At 43.8% G+C, this 15653-nt stretch overlaps 1 protein-coding gene across 1 annotated transcript in view; it reads left to right on the top strand.

Moving 5' to 3' along the window:
• Positions 1 to 15653, top strand: part of GNB4 (G protein subunit beta 4) — a 1262726-nt gene that overhangs the window by 830403 nt on the left and 416670 nt on the right. The window contains exon 6 of the mRNA XM_044070378.1: positions 9245 to 9407. Coding sequence (XP_043926313.1) covers positions 9245 to 9407 — 163 coding nt within the window. The remainder of the gene's footprint in view (positions 1 to 9244; positions 9408 to 15653) is intronic.

The following is a 15653-nucleotide window of genomic DNA, read 5'->3' as shown; positions in this document are numbered from 1 at the left end:
GCTTAGACCCCCTATAAAAGAAGCCGTACCACCTTGGGATCTTTCACTAGTTCTTCAAGCCCTGACTGCTCCACCTTTTGAACCTGCTGCTTCAGTAGATCTCAAATACTTGTCCTGGAAAACAGCATTCCTTGTAGCCATTACTTCTGCGAAAAGAGTTTCGGAGCTTCAAGCTCTTTCTGTGAAGCCTTCTTATTTGATCTTTCATCCGGACAGAGTGTACCTCAGGACCAATCCCTCCTTCCTTCCCAAAATAGCATCAGAAACCAATATAAATCAATCCATAAATTTACCGGTCTTCTTTCCTAAATATCAGAATAAAGGAGAGTACAAGCTGCACTCATTAGATGTTCATAGACAGCTGCGTTTTTATACTCCTAGAACAGCTGGTCACAGACAATCCGACCAGCTGTTCATTTCCTTTGCCAAATTTAATTTGGGGAAAGCAGTATCACAAATCTCTCTATCACGCTGGATTTCACAATGTATCCTGCTAGTGTACCAAGCTTCTGGGAGACCCGCACCTGAAGGAGTTCGCGCACATTCCACTCGTTCCATCTCTACTTCTGCGGCCTTCAAATCTAGAGTTCCATTGGATGATATTTGTTCGGCAGCCATTTGGGCCTCATCTCATACCTTTATTAACCACTACAAACTGGACATGATTTCTAGAGGGGGAGCATCCTTTGGCTCTGTGGTGCTCTGCAATATCCTTCCATGATGGCCACCCAAGATTCAGGTAGCTGGGGACACTGTCCCACAGGTTGCTGACAAATGAAGTCCCTACTTCAGATTAAGAAGTTATGTACTCACCATAACGTTCCATCTGAGTAGGTAGCTTCATTTGTCTGCAACCATCCCCCCCCTCCTTCCCCCTGGCCTTCAGTGGATCTATGTAAGTTGGAATACCCTTTTTGGGTACATATTGAGGGGCAAACAAGATCTGAGGTCATGGAGGGTTGGCAGGGGACTATGGGTGAGGGGAGGAGCTAGGAGCTCGGATACATTAGCTATGAAACAAGTTGCCGGCTCGGATCCGATATCGGATCCAAGACCCACAGGTTGCAGACAAATGAAGCTACCTACTCAGATGGAACGTTATGGCGAGTACATAACTTCTTATTATCTGCAAGGCAAATACTGCAAGCCTTGGGGTTCATGGCCTCCTGCATTCTTCTAATTCCACATGCAAGGCTGCATATGAGGAAACTGCAGTGGTATCTCAAAAGCCTATGGTGTCAACATTCACAGGATCTAGAAGCAATGCTTCCTATCATACCTTGCCTACGCCTAGAGATCCTTTGATGGGCAGAGGCCTGCCACCAAAACAGGGGACTACCATTCACACTACCCCCTGCCGCCCAAACCTTAACAACAAATGCATCAGACTATGCATGGGGGGGCCACCTGGAAGGGAAGTGCATTCAGGGCAAATGGAACCCAAGTCAAATGTACCTGAATATCAATCAAAAAGAAATGTTAGCTGTACAGAATGCACTGACAGCCTTCAAGGACCACATTCTTCCAGGACAATTAATGATAAAGATGGACAACACCACTGTTATGTGGTACATCAATAAGCAGGGGGGTACACATTCTTACCCCCTCCGCAGACTAGCCATGGCATTGTAGAACACAGCCCTGAGCTATCAAGTACATTTACAAGCTCAATTCCTGCCAGGAAAACGAAGTACACTGGCAGACAAACTAAGCAGAAAGCTCATGGACCCACACGAGTGGAAACCTGAACCAAGGATTTTCAACATTTTGGCAAGCAAATGGGGGAGCCCAGATATAGACCTGTTTGCCTCCCCCCAAAACTATCAGTTGGACAAATTCTGCACAAGGACGTCCACAAACAAACTTGGAAAGTGGATGCTCTGTCCTTCAGCTGGAAAAAACTATCAGTTTATGCTTTTCCCCCTCTGCCTCTGCTCTCTGAAAGTACTACTAAAGATCAAACAAGACAAACCAAGGACTATTTTGATTGCACCAGACTGGCCATGCCAACACTGGTGTACCCTTCTTGCGCATTGTGTCACTGTGGGCCCCATGGCACCTGCCTCAGACTCCTACTTTATTGTCTCAGCGGGAGAACCAAATTCTGCACCCTCAACTTCAAACACTGAATCTAGCAGCCTGGCTAATTACATAATTTCTTCTTTACCATCCCTCAGTAAACCAGTGATGGATATCATTTTAGAGGCAAGGAGGCCTAGTACCAGAAAGTCTTGCGCTGAAAAATGGAAAAGATTCTGTGCCTGGAACCAGTCTCAAGGGATGAGCACAACAGTGCCCAATTTACCTCAGATTTTATAATACTTAACTGAAATGCTTCATAAGGGTTTGTCTTTCTCCTCCATCACAATTCACGCCTCAGCCATCTCAGCTCATTATAACACAGAACCACCCCTCTTCTCTCATCCACTGCTTAAACAGTTCCTCAGAGGGGCCAAAAATTTACGACCACCTAGGAGAGCTCCAACTCCAGCCTGGGACATCAACTTTGTATTGGAAAAGCTCACCCTTCCTCCTTTCGAGCCAGCTGCCACTGCGGACTTAAAATTCCTTTCTTGGAAAACAGCTTTCCTTTTAGCAATCACTTCAGCAAGAAGGGTATCTGAATTACAGGCCCTCATGGCAGTGGAGCCTTTCATAATCTTTCATGCAGACAGGGTGTCCCTCGGGACCAATCCCTCCTTCATGCACCAAGGTGGTATCCAGTGTGGCCCTTAATCAGTCCATACATTTGCCGACCACTTCCTAATCCACAGAACAAAGGGGAACGGATTCTGCACTCCTTAGACATGCAGAGACAACTTAGATTCTACTTGGACAGAACTAAACCTCAAAGTATATCTGATCAACTTCCAGTGGCATTTGCTGCAGGGGCAGAGGGGAAGGCTTTTTCAGAGCAAACCAGTTCCAAATGGATAGGCCATTGCATTAATTTCTGCTACAAACACTATGGAAAACCTATCCCACAGGGGATCAGACCCCACTCTACCAGGGCTGCATCTACCTCTACAGCCTTTCTTAGAGGCATTCCTACCAGGGACATCCTAGAAGCTGCTACCTGGAGTTCTGTACATACTTTCACCAAGCATTACCATCTGCCAGTTTTCTCTAAATCCAGAGCTGGCTTTGCCACTGCAGTCTTGCAGGACCTTTTAGCTGGTCCTAATTCTATTTAAATTCCTCCTCCCATCCTTAGCTTTGGGAATCTACCCAAAAGTGATGGCGGCAACAGTGAAACACAAAGAACATAGTAGAGTTGTGTACACTTACCATAAATGTAGATGTTCGAGTGTATTCACTGTTGCAGTCCTTGTTACCCTCCCTCCAGCCCCTTTTTTTTTTTGGATATACCTCTACTTTCCTTTGCTATCTTCAAAAGCTTTTTGGTGTATTTGCTTTTTTGTTGGAGGTATAACCTTGTATATTTATAGATTTAATTGCTTCCCATTAAGGGGGCACCTGACATCTGGGGCAAGAAAAACTGATGTAATAGCATCAGCTGCATGTTTTATACCCCTGACGACCTGACGTCATGGAAGAAGGAACAGCAACCGACGCAGGACCCAAGACTTTGATAATCAGGCCGACTGAGGGCTACTGCAAGCAGATAACCGAAAAATGATGACTGCAACAGTGAATGCACTCTAACATCTACATTTATGGTAAGTGTACACAACTGTACTTTCTCACAGTTTCTGCCATGTTGGAGAACCACCATAGAAGACTAGAGGTTGCTGGAGATGGTCAAAATCTGCCATGTTAAGTAGTTCATTGATCTTTTCTCAGACAGGGCTCTATTAAATAGAGCACTCCATTTCATCAGAGCTTTTAAGACTGACTTAAACTATTCTGCACATAGGACCTGTAGAGGATGTCCTAATGTGGGAGGAGGGATGGAAGTTTTAGTCCTGGTAGTACCTGGGCCCACTGCATCTCATCCCATTCTGGGTCTGATGTAACCTCCACTTGTGCTGTGTTAGATCCCATATGGTCACTCTGCAGAAGTCTGTGCATTACATGAGGACTCTTTCTGGACTCGTTTCATAGGTACTTAATAGGCTATTGAACTCTGAGGATCTTAAGCTTAGCTGTGTATTCCATTAGTCCTAGTGTTTTGCAATGCAAGTCTGCCAAGATAGGCAGAACAAGTATATATTGGGGTAATTGCATGTTTCCCCTATCCATGAAGGGCCATTGGTGCTAAACTGGGGCATAAATTTGCAGTTATCCATCCATTTATCCAAATTACATTTGAAAAGAGTAAGATAAGTACTCCTCTTTATCTAAAGCAGAAGATGGATCCATAAGAAGTGGCATTCTCAGTACTATCCCTCCAGCATGTTCTGCTGATCTTGCAAAAGAGATTGAGGTCCCTTGAACAAGTGTTTCTGGTAACCTTGGACTTCGAATGTGTAATAGGTCAGACCGAACAGTGTCTGAGGCTGTATACATGAAGCAGAGGTTGCTTCTTGATAGCCTGTATGATACTGAGAAAAGTGTTAATGTTTGAGACTATTTGTCTAGTTTTTATGATTTAGTCCCTTATTTTATTTTATTTATTTTTAGTTGAGGAAGTCTTGTCATTTCAGCTGTGATAAGTGTTTGGACAGATACATAACAATTGGCTTTATATTTCATGATCGAACTAATGACTACAGTGGCACACTAACATACCTAGATTGAGATGCCATACCTTATTTTATAAGCTATGAAATGAAAAGGACTTCCTTACAATACTGTGTAAAAGATGATCAAAGGACAATTAATTGCCAACATAGGTTACCAGATCTCTAACTACTGGAACAGTTTTTAGAAGGTGGTTGTCAGTTTGATAAATATAAGAGGAGTCTTGATTGCTGAAGGATACAGTGATACATTTCTTGGCATTTAGTTTTAGTCCATGGTTATGAGACAAACTGTTTTGTGTAGTGTAGTCCTTCTTTTAGGATCTTGGTGTATTCTGGGAAATTTATGATGGCAAACTTAAACAGCCACAAACCCTTAACATTAGCTTTGACCTCCAAATGCCGAAGAGAATTGGCCCAACAATTCTGTATGTGATAATTCAAGTTGAGTAATCACTTTACTCTTTCAGCGGACTTGGGTGGTGCTGCTGAATATGACAAATGCCTTTTGCTTCATCTTTATGTGGGCTGCACATGGAAGACTCCTTTAGTTTGCTGAATTTTGGAGTCTTCTAGTACAGTGTCTTATCTGAGCCCTTAACTGACAATTGACCCCATCCCTCCTGGGCATGCAGTAGATCCCTCCTTTCCCTGGGCCCTTTCCTTTATAGGGATCAGTCATGTTAACTGTGAACAAGAGCTTCCCAAATAGGGATGATAGGGTCTTGTTTGTAAGCCGTACCATACCCTGTGCATTTGTGTGACATCAAAGGGGTTGGCAGTGTGCCTCGGTGATGTGTGTTCACTCTGCCTTGTGACATAATCCGTTGGGCATGCTCCATCCCTCGATAGTCCCCTCTCCAATCCCTGATGTTCGTCAGGGATTTAGGTAAGAAGACAGTATTGGAGTATACACTCCATAACCCCCCCCCCTTCTGAAGAGAAGTGAGCAGGCTTAGCCTTTTAATTTCTCTGCTGGCCTTCACCAGGACTTTCTCCCTCATATGGCAGTGTCTCTGGTTATTTCCCAGAAAATATCCACTTGAGCATTCCTCACTACCCAGATTATTCACCAAGGTGTTGACTGTGGCGAGCACAACCTCTCAGAAGAAGGTTCTCCTGGTGTTTACATAGATGACTGGCTCCTTCTGGCCCTTTTCAGGAATTCCATGAAGGTAACCCTCTAGTGCCTTTTTCCTTTGATGCAGCCCCTCGGAGGTCACCATAAATTGGAAGCAAGTACTTTATTAGGGAAGAGATGACCCAGTGCAGTATTCAGTGCTTTGTGGAGAAAGCTCAAGACATTACAGCCGTGGCCTTCTGGTGGAAAGTGCAGTGCAGGATCCAGGCTTGGATAATGCCAGATCTTTGCTGATGGCACTCCCAGTCATCATGGTGCTATCTGAACAACAGCGGTAGTTGTTGTGGTGGATTTCGATATGTCATTAGTTTCAGAATTGCTACAAACTCTGTGACCTTTTGTTTGTGCCAAACCTTTATCATTGGAGTGGTGGACAGTTCCCACAAGTCTGATGGGTGAAGTTTTCCCTTTACTGCATTTGAAACAGTCAGGAAGATTTAAAACAGATGTTTTGCTGAAGTATGAGACCTCCTTGACACCCACAATGTGCAGGGACTGTAATCCACTTGGAGAAAGGGCTCCCTATCAACCTGTTGGAGCTCAGACTTGTTCTTCTGACCATGAATGCCTTGGAGAAATTGCTCCTTCTGGGGCTACTGTTTGGTCAGACAAGCCAGTCTGTTGTGTGGTATCGGTATAAGTACAAGGTCATACCCTTATTGCAGGGAGGATGCATGCTCATCTTATATTAAGGCACAGAATGAAGCTTCTTTCTGCCAGCAATTTATATCAGCAGTGCATACCTCCAAAGTGAGCTGGTCAGTGCTGTTGAGCCAGGCCTTCAGCCCTCTTTTGGAGTTCCGGATTTAGATGTTATGCATGGTCTTGGTCTTCTGGAAGTGAGATGGCCTAGAGATGGTTTGTTTGCTATTCAAGAAAGCATGTTTTTTTTTTTTTTTTTTTTCTGTTTGGTGCAGTAGGGCAATGCAGATTTAGGGTCACATGAATTCTCTTGTGTTGTGGCACAGTAGATTCCTATACACCTTAACACTGAATTTCACACCTTATCACAGAGTTGAGAAAGTGGAGACCAAAACTCATTCTTATCACATTTTGATGGATAAGAAAGATGTGTTATTTAGACGTTAAATCTCCCTAGTTCACTGGAAATGCCATTGTCAGAACCATGGTTGGCTCATCTAGCACCTGGTAACATTCCCTGATGTGATGGCCCTCATATGCAAGTTAGAGAGGCAAAAAAAAAAAGTTCACAATGTGGCTGGCACTCCTGAAAGTCAGGAGCCACCCAGGTCCTGTTTCTGTGCACCACCCTCATCAGTTCAGCTGAAGAGTTGTAAAAAAAAAAAAAAAAAAAAAACTTCTGCATTTAAAGCAGTAGCAAGCTGCTTGCTACAACTTGCACCACAGATGAAGTGCTAAAGTGCTTCAGTACTTCAGAAAAGCATTATTAAAATTCATATAGAAATTAGTACAGGGTCTGCACTAACAGTCAGCATTTCCCAATCTTGCCCCCTAACATCTTCTACCAGTGTGGTTGCCCCCTTCACCACACCCTAGTTGCACTGCTGCTCACTGTCCTTGCCAAAGTATATCCTGTGTGGATGATGGAGTATCTGATTTCATTGTAGGGGATGGTTGCTGATGTTCATATCTTCATCTGCCATACTTATGGATTTGAGTTTTCTGAGGTGGTTTAAGACAGTCAGGAAGCCTTGCACTGGCATCCTTATGCCTCTCCAGGGAAATCTGCTTGGAACTTGAGCAATACTCCGTTCCACTCTGGTCAGTTACTGTGCAGGTGATTCAGACCTACTTACCATCTATTTCACAGTAAGTGTGCACTTGATGGCTTTTTTCCTCTGCATTACAGCCTTGGGATATAATTTTTGCCCAGTACCAGTTGGTCAAACGGTTCCTTAAAGGATTGCTGTATCTTCATCCCTGTTGAGGGACTTGACTCCTCACTGGGATCTGAACTTCATGAGAGACTTTGGGCATCCACTGCTTAAGCCAGCTAGCTCAGCAGCATTAAAGTTTTATTTTTGAAAAATGTTCTAGGAGAACATCATCTGTGTGTTGCATTTTAGAAGTTCAGGCTATTGTGTAAGAAACCGTATCTGATCTTCCCAAAGGATAGGGTGTCCCTCAGAACAAATCTACACCTACTCCTGAATGTAGTTTGAGATTTCCGTAAACCAGTCTGTCTATATCCATCTCCTTGTTTCCTTGACAGCAGTAATGGCAGAAACCAGGAGAGTGTTTTTCATACCCTGGATGTACATTACCAGCTTAGGTTTTCCCGAAAGGAGGGTGCATGCATTTGACTCCTTTTGTCCTGGGGTCAAAGGGCTTGCACTTGCTAAGCAGACAGTAAGTGAATTTACTAGTGGCATTGTTTTTTGCCATCATTTTTCTAGACAGATTCACAAATTCTGTGCAAGAAGCCTTCCCTGTTAGAGGAGTGGGTGGCTGTCTTCAGTGTTTGCTTCAAGCATGTCTTAATTGCTGTTGTCTTTGTTGCAAGCATTTGGTCCTTGGAGCATACCCTTCACCAAAAACAATTGTTTCAGTTATTACTTAGTCTGAGTACCTTTGGGAAGCCTTTTCTTCAGTGTTTAGGTGTCTGAGTTCTGGACTAGGCATGTTGTCTGGCTCATTCTGCACTAGTGATACTGATTGGAATCCTTCAAAAAGGGTTTTTTTAATGATCAGATATAAAGGATGTTTTTACAGGTGGTATACTAGATGCCCCTCGTTGAGTCGGGAATATCCTCCTGCAGTCGCCCTGTGGGTGAATAGCCTTTCCATCAAAAGGCAAATTGGCCAGTTTTGCATACGTTATTAAATCTGTTATCTTTGATGCTCTAGATAGTGTTCACCATTGGTTAACATGTGAATTAGTGAGCTTCTGAGTGCTTATGTACTCAGAATATTACATCACAGTGAACATCATTTTTTTAACTGAAAAAAATGCTGAATTATATAGATGGAAAAGTAATGCTTAACATGGAGCCCATCTAGGATGGAACTTTCAATGGGGCAACTGATGTTTTGAGTGTATGTTTTTTACCGTTTCTCACTTGATGTGCATGATCTTCTCAGAGTGTTACCAGATAGAAATACATGCAGAGCAAGTAATATCTGAAAACCAGCATTTAGTAAATGGGATGACTTTACTAGATATTTTAGACCAACAGCTGAAAAACCTGGAAAGCTAAACCTTGTATTTGAGTACATTTTGTTACACTTAAGTGCATCACATTCTGTCCTGGATTTGCCGTTCTGGCTTGTTAGCATTTTGTAAGACTTGATCAGTTTTATTGAGTTCAGTAATGTCTTAATGTTGTATGGCAGTATCACTTCAAGATTTTTGGATGTTTTTAGTGTTCTCTTTTTTTCTCCTTCCTTTCTCTCCCTTGTACAGTAGTTTAAAAAAAAAACGTTTAGTAAAGCTATTTTTGATAACTTCAATTAAACTGACTTTTTTTTTTCCCTAAAGATGCACGCCATCCCTCTGAGGTCCTCATGGGTCATGACTAGTGCATACGCTCCTTCAGGAAACTATGTTGCTTGTGGTGGACTGGATAACATATGCTCAATATACAGCTTGAAAACAAGAGAGGGAAATGTGAGAGTCAGCAGAGAATTACCTGGCCACACAGGTGGGCTTTATTTAATTTTGGAAAAAAAAATGCTGTTAGGCTTTGGAATAAATTTTCAGTGATTCAGCTGTAATTTTAGCCAGCAGGACGCTGGTAAGTATCAAAGTAAGCTGCCGGTAAAACTTGTTTCTCAAATTAGAGTATACTTACAATAAAGAAGAGTCATTTGGTTACTCTCTTAACAGTTGACTGCCTGCTGCATAAGTCTTTTGAAAATCAAATTGGATTTGTGTGGATGGCACAGCGGTACTGTAGTTAGTTGCTTTCTGACAGTGCGTGTTCACCAGTTTTTCATTTGGTGTGCCTTTTGAGGAGAGCCTGCATTTCCTGCCTTTAACAGTTGATCTGATGTCATTTTCTTGTGTTCCTTAACGAATGGGTCTGAGATCTGACCATCTGATCAAACTCTGACGCTTCTCTCTAGATTCTAGGATCTGACTGTCAAGCTTCTCCCTTTACTCGTAATGCCTCTGACCACTGCAGTATCTTGGATCTCTTTTGCTGTTGTAATGACTTGGTCGGGATTGCATTCTCTCAAGTTCATCTTCTTTTTTTTTTTTTTTTTTTTTAATAGAGTTTAACTTTTCTTGTTTATAACCTTTTATAGTATCCTCTCTCTCTTTGCTAGGCTAATTTATCTTTCTTTACCATCCTTTGGTATTCTTTCTTACCATCACTGGTATTTTCCTTTTCTTTCCTTTACCTTTTCTGTAAGGTACTGTTATTATTGCTGTTCTTGTTGTTGTTATTATCATTGCTGTATAACTTTTTTCTTCTAGCATATTAAAAAAGCTTTTCTTTTAATTTTCTCTCTTTGGAATTTGCCATTGGGCTTAGTTATAAACTATGGCTGAAAAGCCTACTGGATTTAAAATGTGTACTTCCAGTGGGCACAAAATACCAAACTCTGATGCCCACAAGGAGTGCATCTGTTGTTTAGGCCCTTCCCACCTTGAGACTTCTTGCACTATTTGTCCTGGCTTCAATGCCAGAGCCATCAGCAGCCGTTGAAACAAGCTAGTGTTTAAGGGCCCTTATCCTTGCTTCTGCGCTTTCTTCTGATGTTTCTACTTCAGGGGCTCAAACCCCCTCTCAGAAATCAAAGCCTGTGGAGCCCAGGAAGTTTAGAAAGCAATGTCCTATCAGGGCTCCCAAATCCACTCCGACATCGGAACCACCAGCTAAGCTTTCCAAGCTGTCAGAAACCCTGAGATGTCCTTCAAGGATGCATCTGCAGTCATAACAAATGGGTTGTCCTGTCGTCAGGCAGCCCTTTGGTCGGCCGGATTCCAAAGTCTGGGTCTGGCCTCGGCTGGTGTCGCACTTCACCCGACGTCATAGCTGCAGTTCTTCGGGTATAAAGGCATCAGCCGACGCCATTTTCCCAGTCTTTCTTGCCGCGTGGCGCCCAAAGCAGAAGCTGTTCGCAAGTGCCGGTCGGTCAGATCCAGAGATTACTACTACCGAATACTACTTCGAAGACTTCTAAAAAGCTAAGTACCCCGTTGGGGACACTCTCTTGCCTCAGCCGATGTCAGAAAAAGTGAATAACTGTTTAACTTGTGGGAAACAAATACCTCATAAAGATTTCCACTCTTACTGCTTACCTTGTTTAGGCCCAGACCACGACGTAGCAGCTTGTTTAGCCTGTGCTTCTTTCAACCGACGGACGCTTAGACGTCGGTCGGAGTTTGCTGAACAATTTTTCGGCTCAGATTTTGCGTACATAATGCCGTCGGATCCTCCGACTTCACAAGTTGTTAAGAAACGCAAAGAAAAGGACCAACACTCGCGGTCCACGGTTTCGGCTGAAACCGCGGTTAAGCAAACCGCGAGTGTCTCGGTTTCGGCCGAAACCGAGCAAACGGTTCTATCTTCAGCCGAATCCATGACTACTACCGAGGCCCCTTCTAACCTAGTTGAATCGGCCTCTGAAGTTCTACCTGCTACTGTGGTTTCACAAGAATTATCGGACACCATCCCGTTGGAGGTTTCAACCCCTGCACGTGGTGCTGCTAGGCCGCCTGCAGCCATGTCCATAAAGGCCTTTGCCAGGGCTAAAGCAGCCAAAACTTCTAAGTCTGTGCCTGTTAAGCCCCCCTCTCACAGGCCCAGTTCCAGTTCCCAAATGCTCACTCTGGCAGAGGATCTCATCTCTTTAATTAGGGGATCCCAATCTCTCCCAGACAGGGCCTCTCAACCTCCTCCAGAAAAGAGACCTAGAGCAGAGTCCCCTGAGCCAGTGTCCTCAGATGATTCTTCTGATGATACAGACAATACAGACCATCCAGAGGCTCCTTTTTCTACTTATGAAGACTCCGATGCTGAGGAATCGATTCCTTCTGCCTCTCCACCAGAGGAATTTTCCTTTGGGGAAACCTTACATGCCATGAGAGAGCAATTCCAATGGCAGGGACAAGATTTCTCAGATTCAAGGAAAAGGCTTAGGACCTTTTTACATTTACCACAACATAGGCCTTTAGTTATACCTCCAGTTCTTCCTGTTGTAGATGATGCATTTAATGATGCTTGCACTGCTCCTGATACTTTACCTCCAGCCCCTGCTAAGCCCGATAGGTTCTACAGGGTCCCGGACACTCATCACCATTTATACAAGGCCCTTTGCAGATCGAGACTATCTCACAGGGGCCTAAGGCAGTAGCCGACCTCAGTTAAAAACCCTCTCCTTCTGAAAGGGAATCCAGGTCCTTAGAGATGGGGTAAAAAATATACACCTCTGCTACTCTCTCAGCTAGGGCATTGAACTGTCAGTTTCATATGATCCAATACCAGGAGTTTATGCTTGATCAGTTAACTAAGAAACTGTCCTCTGATGATTCTTTAGATAAGAAATATGTTCTAGAAATGGTGCATAACATTCAGCAGGTTAGTAACCATTCTTTAAAATGTGGCTATGATGCACTGGAGGCTTCCTTTAGATCAGCCATGACTGGCACAGTTATAAGAAGGCATGCATGGTTGAAAGAACAGGTCTTGCGGATCATGTTAAAGCAAAACTATTAGATGCTCCTATGGATAAGGTCAGTTTATTTGGTTCTCCTGCTCAACAGGTACTGAAGAAAATGGAAGAGAAGGCAAAATCTGTACAAACAGTGAAAGATTTCTTACAGGTTCAGCCTCCAAGGTTTAGCAGGAATTGGCCTTCCAAAATTGGTCCTTTCCAGACTCCTCTAAAACTCAGAGAGGCAGGAATAGGCGTTCAAGAGGCAGAAATCAATCCAGAGGAGGTGCCTACAGGGGCGCCAGCGGCAAGGTAACAACCAACGAGGCACAGACACAACAACTACCACTGCAACAGGACAATCACAGTGACTTGGCTCTGGCACCGCCTACCAGGGAACAAATAGCAGCACCCTTAGGCGGAAAGTTAGCCTTATTTTCAAAAACTGGCACTATATCACAAGAGACAAGTGGATTTTGCAAACTATAGACCAAGGCTACAGGTTCCATTTCCATACTTTACCAGGAAAAGAGGAATGCCAAACCTGCCACCAAATCAAAAGACAGAAGCTCTAAAACAAATAGCTCAATTAGCAAAGATGAGAGCTGTGGAAAGGGTACCATCTATGGAACAAGGAAAGGGATTTTACTCCAGACTATTCCTGGTACCAAGAAAAGAGAAAATTGGAGGCCTATTCTCGACCTGTCCGCTTTAAACACATTCATCATTGTTCCAAAATTCAAAATGCTGACCCTACAGCAACTTCTTCCCATGCTGGGCAAGGAGTATTGGCTGGTGACTCTAGATCTCAAGGAGGCATACCTGCACGTCCCCATACGACCAAATTGCAGAAGATACCTCAGATTTCTTGCAGGATCAGAGCATTATCAATTCTCAGCATTGCCCTTTGGCTTATCTACTGCCCAGAGTGTTCACGAAATGCCTGGCATCAGTAATCGCTCACTGCAGGCTTCAGGAATCCAAATATATCCATACCTGGACGACTGCCTGATACAAGCGGACAACAAAACAAGCTAACAGAAGACTTACAAAGAGTCATTTGCTTACTGCAAGCCCTGGGATATACAGTCAATATAAAAAAGTCAAGACTGATACCATCCCAAAGAATAACCTTCTTAGGTGCAGAATTGGACACAGTAAAACAGATGGCATTCCTAACTGCAGAAAAACAAGAACAACTTCCTCTCTACTTCTTGGCATTAACAGAGCAGAACAAACTAACAGCAAGGAAAGTACTGCAGGCCTTGGGCTTCATGGCATCCTGCATAATCCTGGTCCCTCATGCCAGACTGCATATGAGAAAGCTACAGTGGTACCTGAAGAATTTATGGTCTCAACACAGGCACAGCTTAGAAACCGAAATACCACTAATCCCATGCCTGAAACAAGAGTTCCTATGGTGGGCTCAGGCATGCCAGTCAAACCCAGGTTTGCCCTTCCACAGCATTCAACCAAGCCAAACCATCACAACGGACGCCTCAGACCTCGGTTGGGGGCCCACATGCTGGACAAGTGCATACAAGGCTTATGGACTCCAGATCAGCTGCACCTGCACATAAATCAAAAGGAAATGCTGGCAGTAAAACTAGCAATCCAGAATTTCAGACCATTCCTCCAAGGAGGGCAGTTGATGATAAGGACAGACAACACCACAGTCATGTGGTACATCAACAAACAGGGAGGCACTCATTCATACGCTCTATGCGGATGGCACTGGACCTATGGAATATGGCTCTGAGCTACAACATTCAGTTACAAGCAATTTTGTACCGGAAAAGAAAACATCCTAGCAGACATATTAAGCAGAACTACCTCGGATGCTCACGAATGGATGCTACACCCGGACATCTTCAAGGTCATCACAAAGAAATGGGGACTGCCACAAATAGACCTATTCGCATCCCCACTCAATCACCAGCTCAAGAAATTCTGCACAAGGACTTACCACCCACTTGCTTGGAAGGTGGACTCTCTATCCTTCAGTTGGAAAGGCCTGACAGCATATGCATTCCCACCTCTTCCTTTGATGCACAAGGTGCTATTGAAAATCAAAGAGGAACGTCCAAGGATCATTCTGATAGCTCCAGACTGGCCAAGACAGCATTGGTACCCATTACTGAGAAGCATGTCTCGGGGGAAAATGTGGACACTGCCCCTGATTCCTTTGCTGTTAACTCAGAACGGCTACAACACCCTGCATCCAAACCTGAAAACTCTGCAGCTGACTGCCTGGAACATTACATAAGAGCAACTAACCCAGATTTATCCCAAAGGGTTAAAGACATTATCCTTGAGGCCCGCAGACCTTCAACAAGAAGGAACTATGCAGGAAAATGGAAAAGGTTTCTCATTTGGAGTACTGAAAGGGGAAAAGATGTGTCAAAGGTAGACATTGCCAACATCCTGGAGTATTTGGCAGAACTTTTCCATACAGGCCTGTCCTATTCCTCCATCAAGATACATGCATCAGCTATTTCTGCGGAATACAGCTTTGATCCCCCTGTCTTCTCGCATCCTCTACTCAGGCAGTTTCTGAGAGGAATTAAAAATGTTAAACCTCCTAGGAAACCACCATTACCAGCATGGGACTTGAACTTTGTGCTAGAAAAATTGACACTCCCCCCTTTCGAACCAGCAGCAACAGCAGACCTACAACACCTATCCTGGAAAACTGCTTTTCTGCTGGCAATTACCTCAGCAAGAAGGGTTTCTGAGCTACAGGCTTTAATGGCAGTACAACCCTTCCTAATCTTCCATCAAGATAGAGTGTCCATGAGAACAAATCCTACATTTATGCCTAAGGTGGTATCCAGAGTGTCTTTAAACCAGGCAATCCACCTACCTACCTTTTTCCCCAATCCACAAAACAAGGGGGAAAGACTGCTGCATACTTTGGATGTACATAGACAGTTGCGCTACTACCTGGACAGAACCAAGGGCAATAGAAAAACTGACCAGCTTCTGGTAGCATATGCAACAGGAAGGGAAGGAAAAGCAATTTCAAAACAGACAATCTCCAAGTGGATAGGAAATTGCATTAGATTCTTTTACTCCTACCATGGAAAGCAAACTCCACAGAACATAAGGCCTCATTCTACAAGGGCTACAGCCACTACCACAGCTTTCTTACGAGGAGTGGCTACCAAGGACATTATAGAGGCTGCTACTTGGACCTCCGTGCATACATTTGCCAAGCATTATAACTTACCTTTATACTCTAGATCCCGAGCAGGGTTTGCCACTGCTGTTTTGCAAGGGATCCT

Source organism: Protopterus annectens, chromosome 4.part1 (assembly GCF_019279795.1).
Source record: "Protopterus annectens isolate FY-2018-M chromosome 4.part1, PAN1.0, whole genome shotgun sequence".
NCBI classification, from domain to species: domain Eukaryota; kingdom Metazoa; phylum Chordata; order Ceratodontiformes; family Protopteridae; genus Protopterus; species Protopterus annectens.
This window is presented reverse-complemented; position numbering and strand designations above follow the sequence as displayed.